This window comes from Rhinoraja longicauda, chromosome 22, assembly GCF_053455715.1.
Source record: "Rhinoraja longicauda isolate Sanriku21f chromosome 22, sRhiLon1.1, whole genome shotgun sequence".
NCBI classification, from domain to species: Eukaryota; Metazoa; Chordata; class Chondrichthyes; order Rajiformes; family Arhynchobatidae; genus Rhinoraja; species Rhinoraja longicauda.
The window spans coordinates 35,460,354-35,484,973 of NC_135974.1; the positions used below are offsets into that span (position 1 = coordinate 35,460,354).

General features: G+C 38.8%; 1 protein-coding gene across 8 annotated transcripts; it reads right to left on the bottom strand.

The window, feature by feature from the left end:
* Nucleotides 1-1,509: 1,509 nt before the first annotated feature.
* tcea2 (transcription elongation factor A (SII), 2) lies at nucleotides 1,510-23,010 on the bottom strand. Of its 8 annotated transcripts, XM_078419132.1 has the most exons (11): nucleotides 21,477-21,806; nucleotides 21,208-21,360; nucleotides 19,654-19,716; nucleotides 17,960-18,065; nucleotides 12,573-12,660; nucleotides 11,419-11,549; nucleotides 9,398-9,454; nucleotides 7,386-7,540; nucleotides 5,794-5,940; nucleotides 5,284-5,355; nucleotides 1,510-3,416 (listed from the first exon to the last, which is right to left on the bottom strand). In XM_078419132.1, exons 3-11 carry the CDS (start codon nucleotides 19,672-19,674, stop codon nucleotides 3,408-3,410), a joined length of 786 nt encoding a protein of 261 aa, XP_078275258.1. In that variant the 5' UTR covers nucleotides 19,675-19,716; nucleotides 21,208-21,360; nucleotides 21,477-21,806; the 3' UTR covers nucleotides 1,510-3,407. The 8 variants fall into 8 exon arrangements, with proteins under 8 accessions (XP_078275258.1, XP_078275261.1, XP_078275256.1 ...); XM_078419135.1 differs by lacking the exons at nucleotides 21,208-21,360; nucleotides 21,477-21,806 and adding an exon at nucleotides 22,886-23,010; XM_078419130.1 differs by lacking the exons at nucleotides 21,208-21,360; nucleotides 21,477-21,806 and adding an exon at nucleotides 21,973-22,194.
* Nucleotides 23,011-24,620: the final 1,610 nt, after the last annotated feature.

The following is a 24,620-nucleotide window of genomic DNA, read 5'->3' on the forward strand; positions in this document are numbered from 1 at the left end:
GGTAGGCCATTTAGAACTGAGATGAGGAAAAACTTTTTCATTCAGAGTTGTGAATCTGTGGAATTCTCTGCCTCAGAAGGCAGTGGAAGCCAATTCTTTGAATGCATTCAAGAGAGAGCTAGATAGAGCTCTTAAGGATAGCGGAGTCAGGGGGTATGGGGAGAAGGCAGGAACGGGGTACTGATTGAGAATGATCAGCCATGATCACATTGAATGGCGGTGCTGGCTTGAAGGGCCGAATGGCCTCCTCCTGCACCTATTGTCTATTTTGACAAACTCTACCACCTGTAGCAAAATGTTTCACTTTTCAAACAGCAGACCTTTTGGAAGAATCTTACTCATTACAAGGTTTAAACAGCTTGCAAAGTCTGAAACGCATTCCTACCTACAGTTCACGGACACTGGCAGGCTCAGCCAATATTACTGGCCTTCGATTTGAGGTACCTGGATGAGAGAAGGGATCAATAGTGTGAAAATGGAGCACCCAGTCAGTTTGGGACAGACCAATCACATGCTGATTTTGTGCCGACAAGGTACTAGAGGGACTTTAAATGTCTAAGACTAAGGGTGCAGGTGAGAGGGACAGATGTCAAAGAGTAGAGGTTACAGATAGATAAGAGGGGCAAATGTCAAAGATTGGAGGGAGCAGGTGAGGGGCAAAATTCAAAGATGTGCAGGCAAGTTTTTCTTTTACACACGTGCTCAGCCCTTGGACTGTGCTGCCCGGGGTAGTGATGGAGGCAGATACAATAGCAGGATTTAATAGGCTTTTGGATAGGCACATGGATATGCAAGGAATAGAGGATTGTTTAACCTGACATCATGCTCGGTGTGGCCTTTGTGGGCCAGAGGACTTGCTCCTGTGCTGTAGCACTGTTCTATGTACACCATTTTAAATTGCAGTCATACTAATCGCACCCCAAGCTTTCTTGGCCCTTTGAAACGAGCCCTAAAAGATTTGCATACATATTTTACAACTAAAATATATGATCCTACCACTCATTAACAAAACAATGACTTTACATTGATTAAGAGGCACAGCTTATACACTGAAAATAACATCCCCATCATCTGATCCAAAGCTTGGCTCTTCCCCCAAAAAATCAGTCTGAAGGGTACCAACCCAAAACATCACCTCTTCATGTTCTCCAGGGATGCTGCCTGACCCATTGAGTTTCTCCAGCACTTTGTGTCGCTCTTTGGCAATTCAGCCCCTCCTATTACTTGGCCACACTGATTAAAACAGGTTGGCAAGTTGCCCTTGAATAACATAGCCTTGAACGCAATGGGCAAAAATTAACATGGTTTGGAAATAATGTTTATACTCTTATGTATTTCAAGCCCTTCAGTTCAGCCATCCTCTGGTTTTGTCACCTAGTTCATTTCTGGAGGTGAACTTCTATAGATCAACAATGGAAACTGTTTAATAAAACTATGTGGAAAATCCATGTAGATGCTGATTACACCATCAGGATCAACTACTGAGGCTCTGATATCATCCTGGAGAAGAGATCCTGCTATTCAGCAATACCTCTGCTAAATTACTTTGTCATGAAGGTGCCAGCAAAGATGGTTAGCTTTCAAGTTTAACACACAATCACTTTCGAATGATCACGTCCTTGCCTCACCTTCACAGGTCACTTGGTATTCCCGGGATTATTCAAATTTTAATGCCATATAAATTGGGTTTGGAAGCGGATGATTTATTTGCAATTACCATGTACACAAGATGTCAGGCTTTACAAAAGATTGAGAGTCTGGTTGCAAAATGAAGATTGTTTCCTGCTGGTACGTTGCCTTCACGGTAATACTTGGAATTGTTGAATAAAGTATTCAGAGATATTGCATTCGTAACGCATCTCTGATTATCTTTGTTCATTGGTTTGCAAAGCACATGGATCACAAATATCTGTACAACAATAAATCCTATGCATGCAATACTGGATCAGAGCAGTGGCATTTTAATCTCTGAAGTTTTTTTCCAATCAAAACTGAAAAGCTTTGAGATGACGAATAAAGAAAAGTAATTTAAACAGATTGCAAAAATCAATATAATGGTGTGAGAGATTCAAGAAGTTTTTGAAGAACAATCAAACCTTTCAACACACCAGGTTATTAAAGTTGAAGTTATAACCACAAAGTGGCCATTGAAGATACGGTTTAAATTTGAAGCAAAGAAAGCCACCAACAATCTGAAAATATAAAGGACACAAAGAAAGGAAGCAGGTATCACCATTTAAAAATAAACCAGCCTCAGCACAAGATTCAAGCCATGCGTCCCTTCTGCTTGCATCAGAATCGTTGACTGGTGAATTGAGTTAATGTCAACTATGAAATCAATGTAATTACCAAAGGGATACTTCTCACAACCAACAGCACTGCCGCCTTGGGTTCCATTACTGGAAGACATGGTGAATATGGAGGAACCCAACACAATTAGTCTCCTTCAACGTACCAATTTTATAGAATGTTGCTTCTCAGGAACTTCAAAAACACATCAACATACACAAATAGCATATTAAAAATCTTAATCAGTTGAACCAAAACCCTGGTTTAAAGTGCTATTTTCTACAAATTTGTTGCACTTGAGCAAGATCATTTTACTGTAGTTTGTACATTTTGGAATGGTCACATATACGTCTAAACAAAAGGTTTGAGAAGAAATAGCTCTAACCTGCAAAATTGCAGGGAAAATATTTTTTAGAATTGAACATTTGAACGGAGAACCTGCATTTTTGCATAGGAATCAACTGGCTTGTTTAAAAGACACGTGGGAAATTACAGAAGAAAATTTAATATGCTTTTTTGAATTTAAAATGGATTACGGCAATTAAAAATAATTACATTCAACACCCCAAAAATCTTTAGTGAGTTTTTCCAAGTACATTTCACAATCAATACAAATCTTGCACTTACTTCTCACAGTAACATCAAATACTAGGAATGCAGTTGTGGTAATGAAGGGAATCACTGATTTTTTTTGCAATTAAAACATTTTCTACAGAGATTATTACAATATTTGAAAAAATGAGAAAATATAAAATGAAGTTGTAAAATTTACAAATATGCAAGCAATTGAGTTGCTTTGAACAGTCATCACATTTTAATTAAAAAGTGATCTAATAGATCCATCTGATGCTAAAGGCAGATCATCAAAACTTAAATTATACAGTCTAAAACTGAAGTGCAACTTGTACCATACAATGTGTAATTAACAAAATTATTCAATTAGGGTCTGCACAATTTTAGAATACTCAGTTCGTAGGGAGTATCGTCGCATCAAAGATTGTTTACTTTACAACAATATGTGTAGCAAAATGATTAATTTAATTTACATGATGATGCTTTAAAGTCAGAACTTTCATTTTCTGATCCAGGTGTCTTCAACATGGTCTTTTGAATATCTATTAACAGAACTAAGAGAAGATTATTGTGAGATTATTTCCCCTTGCAATTATGTCCATGTATTAAAATTGATAATAAATTAAGAATTATTACTGCATTAGAAACATATTTTAAGCCTTGCGTACAAAGCAGATCTCTTGTAAGATGAAGTTTAACTCTTCACCATGCTTTTATTACACACAACTCAGTGCCTGGGTTGGAGCCGATATCCAGCCATTGAAACTTGAGGCATCAGTTTCATTTGTAAAGTCAGTCGTAAATTCAGTCAGTTTCATCCACATGTTTAGACCGTAATGTTGTATCCTTATTGTTTTGATGTGTTTATGCTTTATTCTTAATTGTTAACTGTATGTTTGTGTTGTCATTTGTGAGCAGAGCACCAAGGCACATTCTTTGTATATGCACATACTTGGCCAATAAACTTATTCATTCATTCATTCTCTAAAGGGATAAGAGGCACTACATCTGTCATTCAGGAACAGTTTCTTCCCAGCTATCATCAGGCAACTGAATCATGTTACCACAATCAGAGAGCAGTGCTGAAGCACTATATACCTCTTTGGTGACCCTCGGACTATCCTTGATCGGATTTTGCTGGGTTTACCTTGCGGTATTCCCTTAACACTGTATATGGCTCAATTGCAAACATGTGTTGTCTTTCTGCTGACTGGATATCACGCAGCAAAACCTTTTCACTGTACCTCGTTACATGTGAAAATAAACTAAACTTCAGAGGCCACCTGTGGATACAGCAACATCTCTGGGGCAAGACAACATCCTGCTGCAGTACCGAGGATGCACAAGCATTGACCCCACTGCTACGAAGCAGCATTTATTGTCCAATAACATGCTCACTAGCTTAGTCTGGTCACCTGGCCAAGACCACATTGCGGCCTTAGCCTAAATATTGACTTGACATCCGACATTGGGCAACATTTAACTAATTGTAGACACAAAATGCTGGAGTAACTCAGCGGGACAGGCAACATCTCTGGAGAAATGGAATGGGTGACGTTTTGGGTCGAGTCGAGACCCTTCTTCTCAACCTGAAACGCCACCCATTCCTTTACTCCAGAGATGCTGCTTGTTCTCCTGAGTTACTCTAGCATTTTGTGTCTGTCTTCGGTGTAAACCAGCATCAGCAGTTCCTTTCTACACATTCAACGATTGTGATATGTTGCAACAAGCCAAATGACTCATGAGGTGGGAAATACCCAACGCCCTTAAACTTCTGAAATATGGACAGTTCCTATCATTTTAATTTAAGGACATTCTAAATAGTTTTAATTCAATACACCCAATTACATTGGTATTACCAGGGAGGATGGGACCGAGGGCAAAACCTGTCAAAGAAACGATTGGAGAGGCACTACCGAGCTTACATGATAGAAATTCATGAAAGTACATTTGGTTTCCTGATAATCAAGTGGCAGGTAGACCATTGTAATAGGAGCAGGTGGGGGTAGGCAGGAATACATGGAATAAAATACAAATTAATCAAGGGTCAAGCAAACATTTAGAGTTTGAGACAAATTGCGATGAGGGTATATGTTCACTTGTGAGGGACCCTATAATTTTCAGATGAACCGATTTTCTGTGGACCCCCCCCCCCCCCACCACCACCAGACACAGAATCCCATCACAAGTAGGGGAAGGGGGGGGGATCCGCAAAGATTATTGGATTATTTGAGCTTGTTTAAAATGTTTGCATCGGGTTGATTTTTGTATCCACAAAGCTGCAACCAGCTCACTCAGTGCAGGTGACACTTGGGTTCTGCCCTGGCATGGCCACCAGATACCCACTGGTGGAGCTCTCGTGAAATGTTACAAGTTCTATTCCACACAGTCTACACCGGGAGTGAACATGTGAACACCTACCTTCCATCTATTGCCACATTCATTGCAAAACACAAACGTAGTCATAGGTTCATCTGCACTTCGTGTTTGGACCTGGAGAACGACGAGAGAAATTATACATCACAAAGCGGGTTTTTCCATAAATGGGCAACGTTTCGACTCTCTCAGGTGATAGCACTATCAAAGTCAAATTAGTTACCACCCGCCAAAAACTGAATTGTAACTTCGGCAAAATATTTATTATATCAACTTATTTTGAAGGATTTTGTTTTAATTCTGGACTAGCATTGAACTTGATTGTATTCATGTATAGCATGATTTCATAGGATGCAAATAAAAGCCTTTCAACTGTTCAGTTTTGTTTAGAGATAGACAAACAAAATGGTAGTTATTATTAACGTACATCAACTAGCCCTAAAGCTTGCAATCGATACTGAAATGAGATGGGCAGAGATACTTAAGCTAATGTAATAGTTCCTCTACGCACTAGAGCACATTCATTTAATTGGTTCTTGCATTGTCCGCGGTTACCTGTGTGTACGTGCAGTTATTCTTCTTGCACTTTCCGCAAACAAATAAATCGGTCTCGCTGCCGCTGGTTCTGGCCATCTGATGTTCTCTGATAGCTTCATTGGTTAAAGCCTTCCGAATCTCCCTCAACTCATCACTGGCCATTTCCTTTATTTTTATTGGAAAGAAAATGTTTGTTGGGTAAAAATCTAATTCAAGGATTTCATAGCTTTCTCTTAAAACGGTGGCTTCAAATGAAGAGTCAAGACTGTTTTATTGTCATATGCCCCAAAACAGAACAATGAAATTCTTACGTACAGCAGCATAACAGATATGTAAATATAGTACTCTTATAAACCCATAATAAACACAAGTATAAATAATGTCCCTAAGTTTATGAAGTTTGGAGCTTATTTGTAGGTTGTAGTGTTTAATAGCCTGGATGGTTGTAGGGAAGAAGCTGCTCCTGAACCGGGATGTTAGTTTTCAGGCTCCTGTACCTTCTTCCCTATGTCAGGAGTGAAATGAGAGCGTGGCCAGGGTGGGGTAGATGGCTACATCTGATGATGCTGGCTGCCTGTTTGAGACAGCCACTTAAAAATAATCTTTCAATATAAAAATGTTAATATATAGAATTCCAACCTATTACATACCAGAAGATGCTTTTGTTCTTAAAATCGGGCACAGAACTTTCCAAAGATGTCTAGTTTCATAAACAGTTTACAGCTGAGCAAGTCTGACCAAGTCTGATCTCATCATCTCATCAAGCTGCTCAGCTGATACTGCTTAGAGGTACATCAAGCAATAACTCACTATGGTTCAGTACCCAGCCAGACCTACTACTGCCCTGCAACACTTTGCCTTCTCTTGTGCGTGATAACTGATGACCTATTGACAGCCTGGTGCACAAGCAATCATTTTGAAGAGGCTGGCAACTCCAACGTAAAACTCCAAAGGTCTGTAGCCCAATGTGAAATGGCACTGGCATCTTATATTGTTAGATAAGACTGAAATGGCGGAGGTTGATAATCAGATAATTCTGACTTGTGAAAATCGTTCGAAGTGTAACAAGATGAAAAGATGCAGAAGGTTTGGCTTGGAGCTTTATCAGATGTTTCTGCTGCACAACTACCACACAATAAATTGTAGACACAAGGAACTGCAGATGCTGCTTTGCAAATCAGTCTGAAGAAGGGACCTGACCTGAAAGGTCACCTATCCATGTACTCCAGAGATGCTATCCGAACAATGAGCAAGATGCCAGAAGAGAAGGAATGAGATACTCATATTAGTATACGATTTACAATGCAGTAGCAACACCTAGTGGACAGATGATTCCTTATGGTTTAATCATGATACATCCTGCTACCCTAACAGTGCAAGTTAAATACATAAAACAGTACCATTCATAATTATACTTGACATTGGCAAAGTAAAATTTATTGAAAAATATTATTGATTTGAACGTGTGTTAGTCAATTTAGCTTTTCAGTGGCTAATAAAATGATGCTGGGACTAATTAATGATAGTTCCTGGCGCAGCTCGGCAAATATTCTCTACTTTGGAAATAAAGTATCATGAATTAAACAATTGCAGTAATAATATAAACTTACCTCAGCTGTCATCGTTGCAATCTGCTCTGCTGAAATATTCCCACACAGAACATTTTTCCTTAAATTGGGGTTCTTTGTGTCCTTTAGGTTGGCTATCCTGCTTCTCACGCGGTTTTTGTATTTCATGTCTGTGTTGCCCATCTCTTGGAAGACTAGTATCGATTAAATTAAGGAATCATCATCAGAATCTGGTACCTCCACTTAAAACAAGTACACTAAGTCGCCTCAACTCGAGGAACGTGGCACACGTAGAGAAAACTTAGGCAGAGAAACCGACAAATGCCATTTATTCTCATGTGATTTTTGGTTTGAAAGACAAACCATGTGTGACCATCCTTCCTGCTCTTACAAATATCAGTTGCAATACAGCAATGAGAGCTGGCGATTGGTATTTCAAGCACTTAACCGCAGCCCCTTCCTTCAAAAATGATGTGGATACTTAGTTTAGTTCAGAGATACAGCACAGAAACAGGCCCTTCGTTCGGCCCACCGAGTCTGCACTGACCAGCGATCCCCTCACAATAATACTATCCTACACACACCAGGGACAATTTACACTTATATCAAGTATACAAACCCAAGCCAATTAACCTACAAACCTGTAAGTCTTTGGAGTGTGGGAGGAAATCAAAGATCTCGGAGAAAACCCAAGCGGTCAAGCCTTCGTTGAATAAATCTTAGCATTCACTATTTTCCTGAAACTAAATTCTTTAAGCTTACGCCACCAACCCTAACTTTCGTAGATTAGTTTAGAAATACAGAGTGGAAACAGGCCCTTCGGCTCACCAAGTCCACGCCGACCAGTGACTCCCGCACACGAACACTATACTACACACACTAGGGATAATTTACAATTATATAAAGCCAATTAGCCTACAAACCAGTACGTCTTTGGATTGTGGGAGAAAACCAACGCAAGTTACGGGGAGAATGTACAAACTGCATACAGACAACACCCGTAGTCAGAATCAAACCCGGGTCTCTGGCACTGCAAGGCAGCAACTCTACCGCTACGCCACTGTGTCACCCCTATAAGTTGATATTAAATGCTGGAGTTTTTGCATTGAACAATGATTGGAAAATATTGCTTTTCTGGCATTTTGCATCACAATCAATATCTGTAATGCCCACATTTACAGAAAATAGGCTACAATCAGTATACACTAATGGAAACTGAAGTGTATACATCATAGATCTTTATTGGTCCAACATTGATTGTCAATTGATTGTTGTAAAATAAGATACATTTCCATGCAACTTCTGTTAAAAATCAATGTTCATCTTGATAAACACAAGAATATAAAAAATGTTGATATTACATATTAAACACCCAACAGTTATGAAGAGTGAAGGTCTCTTTACTATAGTACAATACATATAACAATTTTCACCTTAAAATGTTCACTTTGTTAATTTACAATTACATAAACATAATTTAAGACGTATCCCATTCTGATTATTCCTCCACCTCCCTGGTCCAGTCAGGCAGAAGGTACATAAGCTTGAAAGCATGCACCACCAGTCTCAAGAACAGATTCTTCCCCTTTATTATCAGGCTTCCCAAGGATTCTTCCATAAGCTAGAGTACTGTCCGATTCACCTCTAACTCCGTACAGACAGTACTCGTAAACAGGATTGAACCCGGGTCTCTGGTGCTGCAAGGCAGCAATTCTACCGCTGTGCCACCATACTGTCCCTTTGCTCCACCTATTGCAGTCAAGTTTGACTTGATTGATTTTATGTATAGTATTATTTGGTTTGGTCAGACAGCATGCAAAGCAAAGCTTTTCACTTTACCTCATTAAATAAATTAGAATAATAAAAATGAGTAAAGTCAATAAAACAGTCAATCAAGTTTCAATGCATGCCGTTATATGGAGGCAGTTCTGAACTGTGGCTCTTGGAGTGTTATTGCAGAAGTGTTATTTGCAGAAAGTTACTTTGCCATTTGAACACCAAGCTAACAATTGTATTTTTTTGCAGGGAGACTGAGAGAAACATAAAAAGGATATTTTCTTCAATCTGTGCTGCCATATGTTCACAGTCAGTTCCGATTGCAACATAATCATCTGTAATCAAAATACAAATTGAGAAAGTGAATACTCCAGATATATGTATTTCAGTAGGAACATCAAATAACACAAGAGATTAACTAGTGCAAAAGGGTCTTGCATCCAGATTATGGGCTAATTTTCCCCTGACGGAACTTTGAAAATACATCTACGTTGTTTGTTCCATATGCACTACCCAAGTCAACCTCTAATTTACCAATTTGAATATACTGTTTCTAGGCTTTAATGTTTCACTAAATAATGTTTCCAAAGTAAGGCGTTCATCACTTTAACTCTCCAACTCACTCCGACCTACTTCAACCCACGTCTGCAGCATTGTACACTGTTCCAACAAGGGCAAGAGTAACCTTCTGCAATTTTAGATATGTCCAGCTTCGTTTCCCATTCCCACCTTTCTGAATTTTCCCATTTCTTCCAGTAATGTTAATAATTCATTAATCATCTCATATTTAAATCAACCCATAATAAACGAAGGCACAAGGAACTGCAGAAGCTGGCTTACAAACAAAGATAAAGTAGTGGAGTAACTCAGCAGGTCAGCCAGCATCTGTGGAGAACGTAGGTAGGCAATATTTTGGGTCGGGACTCTCTTCAGTAGTCCCTTCTAGTCTGAAGAAGGATCCCAAACCAAAATGTCACCAATCCACATTCTCCAGAAATGCTGCCCGACCTGCTGATTTACTCCAGCACGATATTTTTTTACCCCAAATAATACATTTTGTTATTCATCACCCATGTAGATGGCTCTATCACCTTTGTTATTCAATCTCTCTTGCCTTCTGTTCTATCACAAACATCCCACTTCTCTGGAGCTTAAAGTTTCCCCAGTTCCTTTGAAAAATCATCAACCCAAAGCATTAATCCTGTTTGTCTCCCTAAAGATACTGACCATTCCCAGCATTTTCTGTTTATTGTCAACATTTAAAGGTCTAGTACAGTTCAAGTATATTTTTGCAAACTTTATGCCTGGACTTATTTTCAACTTATGTACAATCAGCAAACCTGGGTACATTATATATCAGTGACCAGATAAAGGGTTCCCAACCTGGGGTAAATTTACCCCCAGGGGATAAATTTCACCTACCCAGGGGGTACATTTGTTAATTCTGGATTTCTACATATTGACTGACTGTGTTTGGTTCTGGTATTTCCATCTGTTCATCATTAGTTGTTCATAAATAAGTGAAATAACATTGTTATATGTTATTATTATTGTTATTTGAACTTGGAATAATAATGTTAAAAACAGTATTTTTAAATTTCCCCTTTGTCGGTTGCTTTATTATGGTAGAAGTGTAAACTCAAATTACTGAACAAAACAGGGTGGGGGTAAATTTACTTTTGGAAAGTTGCAAACTGGTAAACGGGACGAAAAAGGTTGGGAACCCCTGGGCTAGATGAAGGGACCCAGTATAATGTAAATACAGAGCCCCTGCACTAATCCCAGAGCTTCAATACTACTTACAGATTTCCAGCATTAATTCCACTCTGGATAAAAGAATGGTCAACAAGCAATCTTTTATCCATGTTAATGTGTTACTCTCATCCCGTGGGCCTAATTGGATGACTTTTGGAACTTAAAACTTATACATTAGTAACATCAATTTCTCCGTGCGGATGCTGACCTAAAATATCATCTGCCCAATTCCCTCCAGATGCTGCCTGACCCGCTGAGTTCCTCCAGCAGTTTGTTTTTCAAGATTCCAGCATCTGTAGACTCCAGTCTGGCAATGCCACAATCACACCAGATTAACCATGATTTGCTGTACACTATATTCAAAGATCGACTCCATCAATCCTGTTAGTTATAGCTTCAAAGAGCTCTTGTAATATTTTTAATAAAAGAATCATGTGTTAAACAAAAGAAAAGGCTACTGTGAGCTAACATTAGCTGGAGAGCCAACATGTCACCTGATCATAGAACTTTGTCTCTCTAAGTACTTATTACAAGTTTTACTCACTGTCTGTTTGCAGAGCAGCTGACAATAACTCTCTACATTTGTTGCGGACGGTATCACTGGTAACAGGAATAGGTGGAAATGAAGTCATCTTTGGAGTAGTGGGCGTTCTTGGTTCTGGTCTCTTACTAGAGCTACAAGAGATGGACGTTATTCATTTAATTATTAAAAAATCTTCTTCAAAGGATGTGCAAACTCTACGATTAATTTGAAGGGTAGAATTCTATTTCCATTCAAATCAATAGTTCTATTGTTTTTAAATCAAAGGTTTCATTCTTTGGGATGTTATACCGCAAATATACAAGATCAATTAAGATTTGAGTTGAAAGTTTAAGATCTGCTCATGAACAGCCTTCAAGCCGATTAAAAAATTAAATTACAGTGTTATTTTCGCATGGTAAATGAATATGTTCCAAAATTCTTCAAATCTTAACCAATCTCGGCAGTGAATTGTAAATCACAATTCCATTGGAATTACAATGAAATTGGAAATCCTTTCCTCCTCACACACTCTCCCCAAAGTTAAATGGACTGACCCACACAAACCGAAACAGATACCTGCTGGCCTGTTAGAGAGTCAGTGAAGATGTGTGGCCAGAGTAGTCTCAAGAGTGTTTTATTGTCATATGTCCCAGACAGAACAATGAAATTCTTACTTGCAGCAGCACAACAAAATATGTAAACATGGTACACTGTAAACAATATAATAAACAAGAGGAAAAAACGTTCAACGTGTGTATATAAATACACACGCATACTCACAAATACATATATGTGTGTGTATATATATATACACACACACATAAATAAAAAATATATATACACACACATACAAAAAAAAACAATCAATAAGGAAACAAATCACTGCCACGCTTACTTTGGTGAAGCAGTGAAATAACAGCACCCTGGAGACCGATCCAAGCAAATAAACTGACAACATACAGGAGAAAATTGTACTAAAGTTAGTACTTATTCTACTGCAAATTATTATCCCTTAAACTTCTCATAATTAACTATGGGGGCAGCATTAATTGACATTTGGTCAGTTAGTTATGTTCAAAGGAAGAAAAATTAACCATCGAGGAATAAATAAGCAATTATTTTATTTAATGGAATTAGTGCATTGAAGGATTTTTTAAATAAATGTCTGCAATGACCTTTGCTCTGTGGAATCTGATCTGTTTTTGGAGGAAGTTGAACATTCTTTTTTCTTATCCTCAGCCTCTTTGTCTCCTGCTGGGCCATCTGCAAAGCATTGATTTCGGAAAACATTAATTACTGGACTCTGAATCTGCTATATTTACTCTACTGACTAATCCTGATCTTTAAATTATCCGTACCATATATATCAAATGCTTCTTCTAGTTAAAGGATTCCAAAAAATAAAAGACACGATACAGTATTCGCTGAAATATGCTACACATTAATATACAGAAATAATTTTATTTGTAAAGCTTTATTAAAAATTCTTGGGAAAGGCATTTTATCTAAATACACAATTCACCAATTGTCTATTTAAAAAAAAAATTGGCCAGCCAGCTATATATCTACTTTTATTACATGCCCAATTAACAACCAGATAAATTGTTTAACTACCAAAGTCACTTAAGTCATACTCGAATCAAACCCATCACTTTCCCAAAAAACTCAAACCAGCTTTGAGCAAAAGATAAATCAAAATCATGAGCTTTGCAAGCAAAATTGCATGACTAAACTTGAGAAGTCAAGAAAGTTCTTGCAAATGAATGCATGATTTAAGTTTAAAGTGCGCCAACTAGTCTCATGCTTACCACAAATTACCCCCTTAATTCATGTTATCCACAGTTTTAGTGACTTACCTACTGTATAAACTGACCCAGATTCAGTTATTAGCAAGCAACATGCCATTTCCCCAAGTTCAATACATGAATATAGAAATATCTTTAGAAATCTTAAGTGACATTTGTGAATTGCAACAGACATTGACATTACAAAGACATTGCAATGGAATCAAATTATTTATCTCATGGCAACATGTATTTTAAACTGCTGGAGATAAACACTTTAACACTGACAGCAATGCCCTTTGGAAAGTCATTACATTTTAGGATCTGTCTATTTGATTACACTCAACTGATAAGTTTCCAATTGACGTGGTATCAATTCCAAATGCCGATATATTTTTACAATTTAAGATCAAGCTATAGTTTGCTTTACATGGCTGTGACATACATAGTAAGTAGCTTGCTTTAAAGGTCAAGGTTAGGAAACTTACAAGTGCTATACAAAGCTCATTGAAAAGTACAAAGCAAAAGATCACTATTTGTTCTTTAAAAATGAGCAAGTTTTAACCAATCTGAACTACATCCAATGCAAGAGAAAAATGTTGCAACCTAAAAATAAGTTCAAGAAGTTCCAGGAAAAGAACACCCAAAATACCCAAGTTCAAGAATATTAGAATCGCTATTTATACTAGCAACATATATCACCCGCTGGCATCCCAATGTGAGCAATAACAAACATTAACTCTGTGCACAAAAGAATTATGAAGCTGTCAATGTCTGTCACATGAGAGAATTAAATAAATTCTGCAAAGTCAGCAAAACAATTGCTCACGAAAGGCAAACAACTGCAAATGGTGAAAATGTAGAAAGGTCTAGAAAATCAGGTTGGTTAGCATAACGCACATCTGCATAATGATAGACAATAATAGCATAGAAGGGTGCTTGCTGGCTGCCCTAGACTGCTACCTGCGGTCACCCTACAAGGGAATTTGCTTGGACCAGATACAGAAGACCAACCTCACTTGCCCAAAAGCAGTGTGCTAGTGCCACCGCCCCAACACCATCTCCCAATACCACCCAACTACTGAAGCTTTGACAATTGATATAACCCCACATTCAAATCTGCTACCTGAAAAAGCGATCGGTGTTTTGAGCTATTAAAAAAGCTCAATATTGAAAATGTTCACAATTATAAAGACACTACTTCCAACCCCTACTTTGCCCCAGTTTTCTAAACCCCATGGAAATTAAAGGGGTGGGGATTCAGCACCATGTCTAACTTGGTGTAGAATTGGAGACAAGCAGTATTCTGCCCTGCTCTGCAACGTCCACCTTTGCCTGCACTTGTGCAGAGCTCCTGGATTAGTGCTAACTAAATGCCATCGGTACTGTTTGGAACAATCAACATTTACCAGCAAGGTCCAGGCCTTGTACTCTTCTCTAAAAATGAAATAAAGTCAAAAGACAATTTAAAAAGAGAACAGAATAAAGTACATGGCAGTGAGATACATTACTTTATGCTTTTATGCAATTTGAATTTACAGGTATTTATCTATTATTTCTTCTGAACAGCCCGTCATATTTTTCTCCCCGCAACTAATTATTTAATTAAGTGTTAGCATGTTTCTAACTTTACATCAAGCCAATTGATGTATATCAAGCATCAAATATGAAATTTTATTTGCTTCAATAGCAGCTCTTGTTCTGTCCTAAACTATATTCAGAAACAAACCTTAGTGAAATTCCACAATATTATTCATATCATTAAAGAGTAGCTTACCATAACAATAAAATCAAAATTGATTGTTAACTAGTTTTCTATAAAATTAAAGGGTCCCATGTTGGTTACAATTCCAAGCTAACTTAGTAATCAGTACAGGCATACTATGCAATTTTAATATCTTTAAGGCATTTAATAAAAGTCTCCAATACCAGGATGTTTACTATGATGAAGTATCAGCCCAGATTTTGCTACAACAGGGCATTCTTATGGTATCTGATTTATGCTTTAATTTAGATATCCTGCATTCTACAGCTCAATGTGTCCATTAAGTTGCTGGAAGTGAACAGATCAACATAGCAATGTATCCATGCGATCTGAACTGAATGAACAAATGGAGGGAGGATTGTAAAAGGAATAGGGGAAGAACTTAGTGTAAATCAGATACACTAAAACCAACATGATACACAAGAAGAGGAAGTATAAAATCACACTGTAATTAATGGTTAAGTTACAGTCATTATTGCACACATTTTATAGAACATATAATGCTTGAAATGACCGATTTGCATTATATCTTGCAAAACAGATTTGGCAAGCATAATTGAGAAGCAAATAGAATGTCTTATCAAAAGTAATAGCAAAACAAAGTGGAATGATAGGGATGACAACATCTATGGCTTGGCATTTAATCCGGCCCAGAGTTGCTGCACTATAAATAACAATGCCATTTCTGTCCAATTTTTTAAGGATCTAGTTTCCTTTATTTCACTCTAATCTATTCTCCCTGCCCGTTATTGCCTTCCCACACCCCTTGATTCTCCTACCACTCGCCTCTAAAGCACGAAACTGAAAGCAGTCAGTTAGCCTTTCTGCACATCTTTGATGTGTGGAGGAAATGGGAATACCCAGCGGGAGCCCACATAGTAAAAAAAAAGAAGAAAACATGCAAACTCCACACAAACAGCACCAGGGGGTCAGAATGGAACCTGGTCCGTTGAAGCTGTGATATGGCTGATCTACCCACTGTATCACTTTGCAACCTCAAATAATCAAGCTCCAAGCAAATCCAACTGGTATAGAAATCAGCACAATTAATTTGATCCCGTTATCTATAAAATAATCAATCTAGGAAACTGGGAGTTGGGAACTCCAAGGGAAGGGGAGTGGGGATAAGAGCCTCGATGGCCAAAAGCTCGAGCCTGATATTCCATGTTGCATCTAATTCAAATAATCTATCCACTGCTCAAACCTCTTGTGGACTGTTTCTGTTTATTGAAACAACTGGCATAAAACACCAGTTGTAAAATATGTTACAATTCAAGCAAACATGCCTGACCATCCTTACAATCTTATATATTATTGTTACCAGAGGACTTTTAAGAGAGTTAACATAAACATTAAATTCACAAAAAACTTAAACACAAGTTATTTTCACTGCAACTATCTTTTAGCAGTTTTGACCTGCTCTTCTGGACCTCTTCAATCCAGTGGTGGTTTAAAAATGATGCAAGTGCTTTATTTTAACATTTCACCTGAGTTTGCTGATGAGTGCCACTGGGAATGGTCTGGAGATTTTCAAGACGCCATTTTTGGAAGCAAGGTTTGCCTCACCAGCTCTATCCATGACAAGCATCACACAGCTGCTGTAGTTCGACAATGTCAGAAATCAGCCCAAGGAAACTTCATGCCTTCCCACAAAATAAAACAAAACAAAAAAAATGGATCCAACTTTTAAGCAGCATGCAGTGCAAATCTTTAACAGTAATCTGACCCCCTTGTGATTTATTCATCACTCATCCTCACTTGAAGGCCCTCAACTTTTACTGAGGTACAAGCAGCAGCAGTTGCCAAAGCTTTACAGTGTGGTCACTATTTGCGTTGGAGACTGGACAGGAGTTTGAATGCTGTTAATCCAAGGTTATCACAGCCAAACTGATTCTCTCCATGCCAAATATCCACCACAAATTTTCCAACAGACGGTAAATAGTTAGCAATCAGGAGGGGGGGACCCTGGGCAAATTATCCCCTCCTTAAACTGGAAATACTGAAATTAATTATGTATCCTTAATTTTAAAAAATCAGCAAACTCAGAATCCAGGGATTGAAATTAGAATTAGTAGTGCAATATATGGTGCAAATTAATAACTTTTTTTTAAAAGATATATTTTCTAAATAATTTAAGAGGTAATCAAAATTTTACACAATTCATTGTTCAGTCAAACCTTTTACAAAGTAATACTGGTAAAATGCACCAGAAAGTATTAACATGAACTCGTTAAAATATTAAATGTTAATAAAATGCACCAATAAAAATATATAACAAAAGGCAACACAGAAAGATTTAAGCACCATATTAAATGTTGCTAAAAAAATCTTTGGAATATAAAACTAAACATTAGAATGTAAACTGATATGCACACACACAGGTAATTTAATATTTTGAGTAATGTAACAACAATGTGCTCATCAGGACAAATACTTAACATTACAATGATTCACAAATAGGATGACACTCATACTTAAATTATTATGCTGATACAAGTGCAGAAAATCTGTCCTGATTGGAACAATATAATGCATGATTCAAGTTAAATGTTGAATTTAATTTACAACTGCAAAGATACAAATTCAACATTAAATGTAATAAAATCCTGCATCGTTTTAAAAGATAAGAACCAAATTAGAATGGCAGTACAAAAACGACAGTGGCAATTGTAGGACAAAAAGTGGAGTCCAACTTGATCACAGGTCTTGAAAACAGACAATAAATGGAAGCGTAAAATGGCCTTTAAGTTGTTAGTCTTACCCAATTATTATTTGCATTTTAAGATCACTATGCTACAATTATTCCCCTTTTTCCGGAATATTTTTGATTTTAATTAAGATAAAAAGTTAACTTTACAACTGAAATTCCTGTGACTTTACTGTCATTCAATCATATTACAAATAAATCCATCAGGATCATATACTGCACATGACAAAAATGCTTACTTATCTTTGCTGGTTTAAGTATACATTGTTAGAGCCTACTATCTTTGATTAGAGCACCCAACATTACCTAATAGTTTTTTCCATGATTTGATGAGTGATTTGGCAAGTGTTGTGATTTCTTCATCTGTGCTTTGTTTTCTAACAGCATTCACAGACATCCCCACCCGTGTGGACTAGAAGGATGAGTAGATATTAATCAATGGCATTTTTTTTAAAAAGTTCGATTAATTAAACTAAAATAGACAAAGTGCTGAAGTAACTCAGCAGGTTAGGCAGCATCTTAAGTAAACAAACATTTTAGCATAAACTCCTCCTGCAATGTTAACATTTGTAGATTATTTTTCTAAAAATCTATTCTCCATGAATAGAAAAATTATTTTTATTTTGAGAAATATCTGACATTGTCCTATACAAAAGATTGGTTAATAAACAAAATAGCCCAGAGGGCCGGATTAATAGGGAAAATTGTTAGGTCGGTAGGCAGATCCTACTTGGGTAACATTATTGGAAATGCAGCATGGTCATCTGTAATGAACATTATGACTTAGAACAAGGTCCAAGTATAATGCACTCAAGTTTACAGATAATACATCGCTCATGGGAAAAGCAGGTATGAAGATGAAAAGGTACAGACAACATTGAGAGGCAAATAAATTAACGGATCGAGCAAGAACAAAAACATTTTAAATGTGTAATGTTAGTAAAAATTGCCTAATTGTGTTTTGGATATATGCAAATAATTAGCAAAGTTGTAAGTTGTTGCAAGTATGTTGGAAAGTTAGAAAGTCTCATTGCAATGGAACAGGATTTTGATAAGACTTCACCTGGAATATTACGAGGTTCAAACCCCATAATGGATGCATTGGCCTTTGAGGTGGAACTGCACTAGAGATGGATACCAGACATGAATTTTATCCTACGAGGAAAGATCAAGCAAAATAGACAGATACTCCGAGAATAGAACAGGAGGACTTTTAATGAAGCATACAAGATTCTGAAGAGGCTTTACAGGATTAATCTAATACAAACATTCATAATTTAAGTAGACCAGATATATGCAGCAGAATATTTCTACAGCAGCAAGTCAAAGCTTATTGATTTTATGTACTCTGGATTTGGTAGAAATCCACGCTAGATTAAGTCAAATCTACTAGTGGCATTGGATTGATGCTTGTCAATGATGCAAGCCTTAATGGATTGTGCTACATGACAACCTTTGTAGGGGCAGTACAATCCTTGGACCATGTAGACTCCTCTGCCTGGAGAGTCTAAACTGGGAACAGGTACAAGGCGAGGGTTATTCTGTTTATTTAACTGCTATCGAGGAAACTGGAGATATGACAGGAAAATGGTATACAAGATAGAAACAAACAATCTGCTAGAGGAACTCGGCAGGTCAAGTTGCATCTGTAGAGGCAAGAAATAGTCCATGTGAATTTGAGATCAAGGTGAAAGATAGTGGCAAAGGGGTTGAAATTGATGAGTTCTGCAGGGGTGCAGGAGGCAGCACCAATGCAGTCAATGTTACAGAGAAGCGAGAACCAGAAGTTCTCCAGAGAAGGTTTGGAACAGAGATTGTTCCAAGTAGCCGGTGAAAAGGCAGGCGTAGCTAGGGACCATATAGGTGACCATGGATTTGATTTGAATGAAGTGAGGAGTCAAAAGAGAAGGCAGAAGATCAGCTGAGATCTTATGAAATTGTAAAGCAAACTCAATATTGAAAATGTCCAACTCCTACTGTTTGTTATTTTTATAATTTACCTGCAAAAGATCCAAAGTCATTGGTATGCTTTTAAGCTCCTTCAATAAATCGATAGCACCATTCTGCAGAATTAATAGAGAAACAGAGTATTAGTTGAAGTGGTATAAACCAAAAGTTTTTGTGAAATCACTCTTTACTAATAGAAAGGAAGTAATTTCCCCATAACTTACAGAATTATTATTTTGCAATCATAAAATAAGAAACAATTACAAGTATTGATAATAAATAAGAACTGAAAAAGCTGGAAAGACAAAGCAGTCAGTCGTCTCTCAGCTTTTAGTCGCCTAATTATAATCTATTACTGGTAGAAAAGTTGTAGCGCTGTAGATAATCAAGTCTAAGCAGAAAAACATATCCAAAAAGTATTTAAAAATACAAACTAATGTCTGTGAATAGCCACTCAAAAGCTACACAGACCATCCCTGTGTTATGAATGCATGACCTACGGACTTCCATATATACGAACGAGCTCCCATCTTATGATTAAATTCAAAAGACTGACATCAGTTGTTTGGGGATTTTTAATATATATACCACAAGCATTTCCTCATCCGCATTCTCAAGGTAATTGGGCTTTGTCTTTCCTAAATGAGTTTACAACATTAACCCTGGAATTGAGGTTCAGTGGTATAGAAGGCAATGTTGTTTCAGCGTATTGTTGGTGGCCTTCATCCCCTTTGGATACTACAGAAACATTTCAATGTTTCATTTAATGCTCAGCAAACCAATAGGTTACAATGTATCTAAGCAAAGGCTCTTTTATCAATATTGGAACAAAGTCTACAAAATTCATCTTTAAATATCAACCAAATATAGTTAAATGCCCTCTTACTTAAAAGGGAAAGGTCAAATAGCATTTTTTTTAAACTAAAACCAAAACCCACAACAAATTCCTGAGCCTTTTTACACTACTGTGGAGAACAACATGCACCATCTTCTACAATGTTCATCTTTGGCAAGGGTTTAATGATCACGACAAAAATTTAAAGTTGAAAATAAACCTGAAAGTTCTGTTTGCATTATTTTAAATAATTAGAGCCATATATATATAATGCAGATGCGCAGAGGTGGTGGAGAATCAACTGCTTCAAGTTACAAGGCACACACCTCTCTAATTCCCTTTGGTGTACCCAGCACATTATTATAATTGCAAAAAAGCTCACTGATGTCTCTACTTCCTCAGAAGTTTGAGGAGATTCAGTATGATGCCAAATACTTTCGCAAATTTCTGCAACTGTATGGTGGAGAACATATTGGTTGTATCACGGCCTGGTTCAGAAAATGGACATTCAAGAATGGAAGAGGTTGCAGAATGTGATGAACCGTGCCGCAGTCCATCACAGGTACTGATTTCCACACCACTGAAATGATTTACATGAAGCACTACCCTGAGAAGCATCTAACATCAAAGACCCATACCGCCTTGGCCTCATTATTTTCTGGCTGCTATTGTTGGAAAGAAGTAAAAGAGCCCAAGTACAAGAATCTCCAGGTTCAAGTGCAACTTATTCCAATTAACCATCAGGTTCTTGAACCACACTGCACAACCTTACCGAATCACTACAGTCTTTGAACTACTAAAGCAAAACACAAAGTGCTGAAGGAACTCAGCGAGTCAGGTAGCATCTCTGGAAGCAATGGGCAGATGACATTTCAGGTTGTGATCCTTCAGCAGACCAATTGTCCATTCCCTCCACGGATGCTGCCTGAAAGACAATGGAGACACAAAGAACTACAGTTGCTGGAATCTTGAGAAAAAACAAAGTGCTGGAGGAACTCAGCAGGTCAGTTCAGAACTGACAATAAAGCAAACTGAACTGACCTGCAGAGTTCCTCCAGCACTTTGTTTTGCTCAAGATGCCAAAATCGGCAGTTCTTTGTCTCTCCATTGCATCACTGTCGTTGATCGTTGTCATTTGGTTTTTGTACCATGGTCTAGCTTACTTAGAATAACCAATAATTTACTGTATATGTATCGCTGTTGCTTCTCCTACAGCAAGTTAAAACAAAATAATTGTTCCAGTTCAGATGACAAATTAAGCTTGAGACTTAAAATTCAGTCCAGAAGTATTCCAGTCCGAGGCAGGTTGAATTGCATTCCAATAAATCCATAAGCATTAAAATTCAGCCCATGGGCATTCCAACCCAAGGTTTATTTACACTGCAAGCGTGGCACCATCCTCAATGTCAATATTAATGCACCGTTCTGTCCGCCTTCCCCAGAGCAGAGGCGGGTAGTCCGGTTAGTGCTTCTATCTGGCTGTGCTGTGGACATCACTGCGGCCAGGAGCCATCCCTAGCCCGGCGCCATCACCCACCGTGTTCTTCTTCGACACCATCTTATCCATCTTCTTGGCGATTCGCACGATCTCCTCCAACTTTCCCATTCCGTCGTGGGTTTTGTATTGTTGTTTTTGAGGGTGAGGGAGGGGGTGGGAGAGAGGGGAGAACGGGACGCAATGGCCGCTCACATCAGCACCGGGAGAGAGCGCGGGCTTCTCCTCTCCCTCTTGTACATGGCGCTGGCCGCGACCGTTGGCCGGGCGCCGCCGCAAGCGCTGCTGGGAGATGTAGTCCTTATCTGCGCCCCCGATGCCCCGCCCCGCCCGTCGCGCTCGCCCAGCCGCACTACAACTCCCGGCGCGCACCGCGCCGCCCGGCTCCCCCAGTCGTCGTCTCTAGGTGAGGAGCCTTCATTCGCCTCACGTCGGAGAGTAATAATAATAATAATAATAATAATTTCGACGTCTAGTGTTCCGGAAAACCCTTTTCACGTCCTGGTGCTGGCGAAGTGAGCGGTTTGTTGCGGTTTTAAATCAGGGTTTGTGGAGGCTGTGGCGCTGCCCATGGCTACGGATACTAACAAAAAACACTGAGAGATTTTCATATTCCACTTGCGTAGCTCACAATCTAACGTTACGAACGTTGAATTCTCTACTGGTTTTAAGTCATACCCACCCCCAATCCACTTTCTCTTGCCTGGGCCACCCACACTAGTGCGCACCCGTCTCCCTCTCCATCTCCCACCACCACCACCGACGGTCACCCACCCTGCTCCTTTCTCCTCCTTGGTAAACTCATCTTCCATTCTCGAGTCACATATTTCCCTGTTATGCCCCTCACTCTCTCTTTCCCCTGTTCCATCCACTCCAATGTGCACTCAGTTCTACCGCCCCTGTCATCCTGTTCCCTCCCCCTCCTTCATACGCTCATCATTCATCCACAACTCACATATTCTGAAGAAGGGTCTCGACCTGAAACGTCACCTGTTCATTTTCTCCAAAGATGCCTGACCTGCTACTCCAGTTACTCCAGTATCATATCATATCATATATATACAGCCGGAAACAGGCCTTTTCGGCCAGTGATCCCCGTACATTAACACTATCCTACACCCACTAGGGACAATCTTTTTATTTTTTTTTACATTTACCCAGCCAATTAACCTACATACCTGTATTTATGTCTATTTCCCTTTTACATCCCCCTGCTGACCTTAAAACCCAATGTTTATTTGTTCTTGATTCCCCCGCTTTGGGTAAAAGACCCCTTATAGACAATAGGTGCAGGAGGAGGCTATTCGGCCCTTCGAGCCAGCACCACCATTCAATGTGATCATGGCTGATCATTCTCAATCAGTACCCCGTTCCTGCCTTCTCCCCATACCCCCTGACTCCGCTATCCTTAAGAGCTCTATCTAGCTCTCTCTTGAATGCATTCAGAGAATTGGCCTCCACTGCCTTCTGAGGCAGAGAATTCCACAGATTCACAACTCTGACTGAAAAAGTTTTTCCTCATCTCAGTTCTAAATGGCCTACCCCTTATTCTTAAACTGTGGCCCCTCTATTCCCCTTATGATTTTGTACACCTCTATAAGTTTGCCCCTCACCCTCCTGTGCTCCAAGGAATAAAGTCGTAGTCTGCCCATTCTCCCTATAGCTCAGGCCCTCGAGTCCTGGCAAAATCCTCTTAAATTTTCTCTGCGCTCTTTTCAGCATATCTCCAATCTTTCATGCTGTCTTTAATCTCTGTCTCTTGGGTAGGTTTGACCAATCTATTGTAGCACACTAATTTCCACTGCTGTCATGACTATACCTGGCTGTACTGTACGGTCTAAGTGTCATTCTCCCAGTCTCTTATCTCCATCGTATCTGCATAGGAGACCAGACTTTCTCCACAGATTTCTTCCTTTTTCCTTTACCATCGTTTCACTTCTACCATATGCTTTCCACCAGATCATCTCCATTTCTTGCACTTGGGCTTCCCGCTCCTGTTGGGTAAAACAAGATTAGGGTTCCCCTTGTCACCATCTTTGCCCAGGCCTCCACATTCATCAGATCTATAATTTACACAACCAATTGATGTAATCTGCTTTCAGTTTAGAAGGGAGTGTTCTACTTTGTGACTCAGGTTTGTTTTTCCATTTCCACTTCAAACAACTCTTTTCCATCATCCATGAGAGATGCAACAACTTTTACTTCATCCCTTACCACCATCCAGGGTTCACAACAATCATTCCAAAAGGAGCAACAGTCCACATGCACTTCATCCAACCTTGTGAATTACATTCAATAGACAATAGACAATAGACAATAGGTGCAGGAGTAGGCCATTCAGCCCTTCGAGCCAGCACCGCCATTCAATGCGATCATGGCTGATCACTATCAATCAGTACCCCGTTCCTGCCTTCTCCCCATACCCCCTCACTCCGCTATCCTTAAGAGCTCTATCCAGCTCTCTCTTGAAAGCATCCAACGAACTGGCCTCCACTGCCTTCTGAGGCAGAGAATTCCACACCTTCACCACCCTCTGACTGAAAAAGTTCTTCCTCATCTCCGTTCTAAATGGCCTATCCCTTATTCTCAAACTGTGGCCCCTTGTTCTGGACTCCCCCAACATTGGGAACATGTTATCTGCCTCTAATGTGTCCAATCCCCTAATTATCTTATATGTTTCAATAAGATCC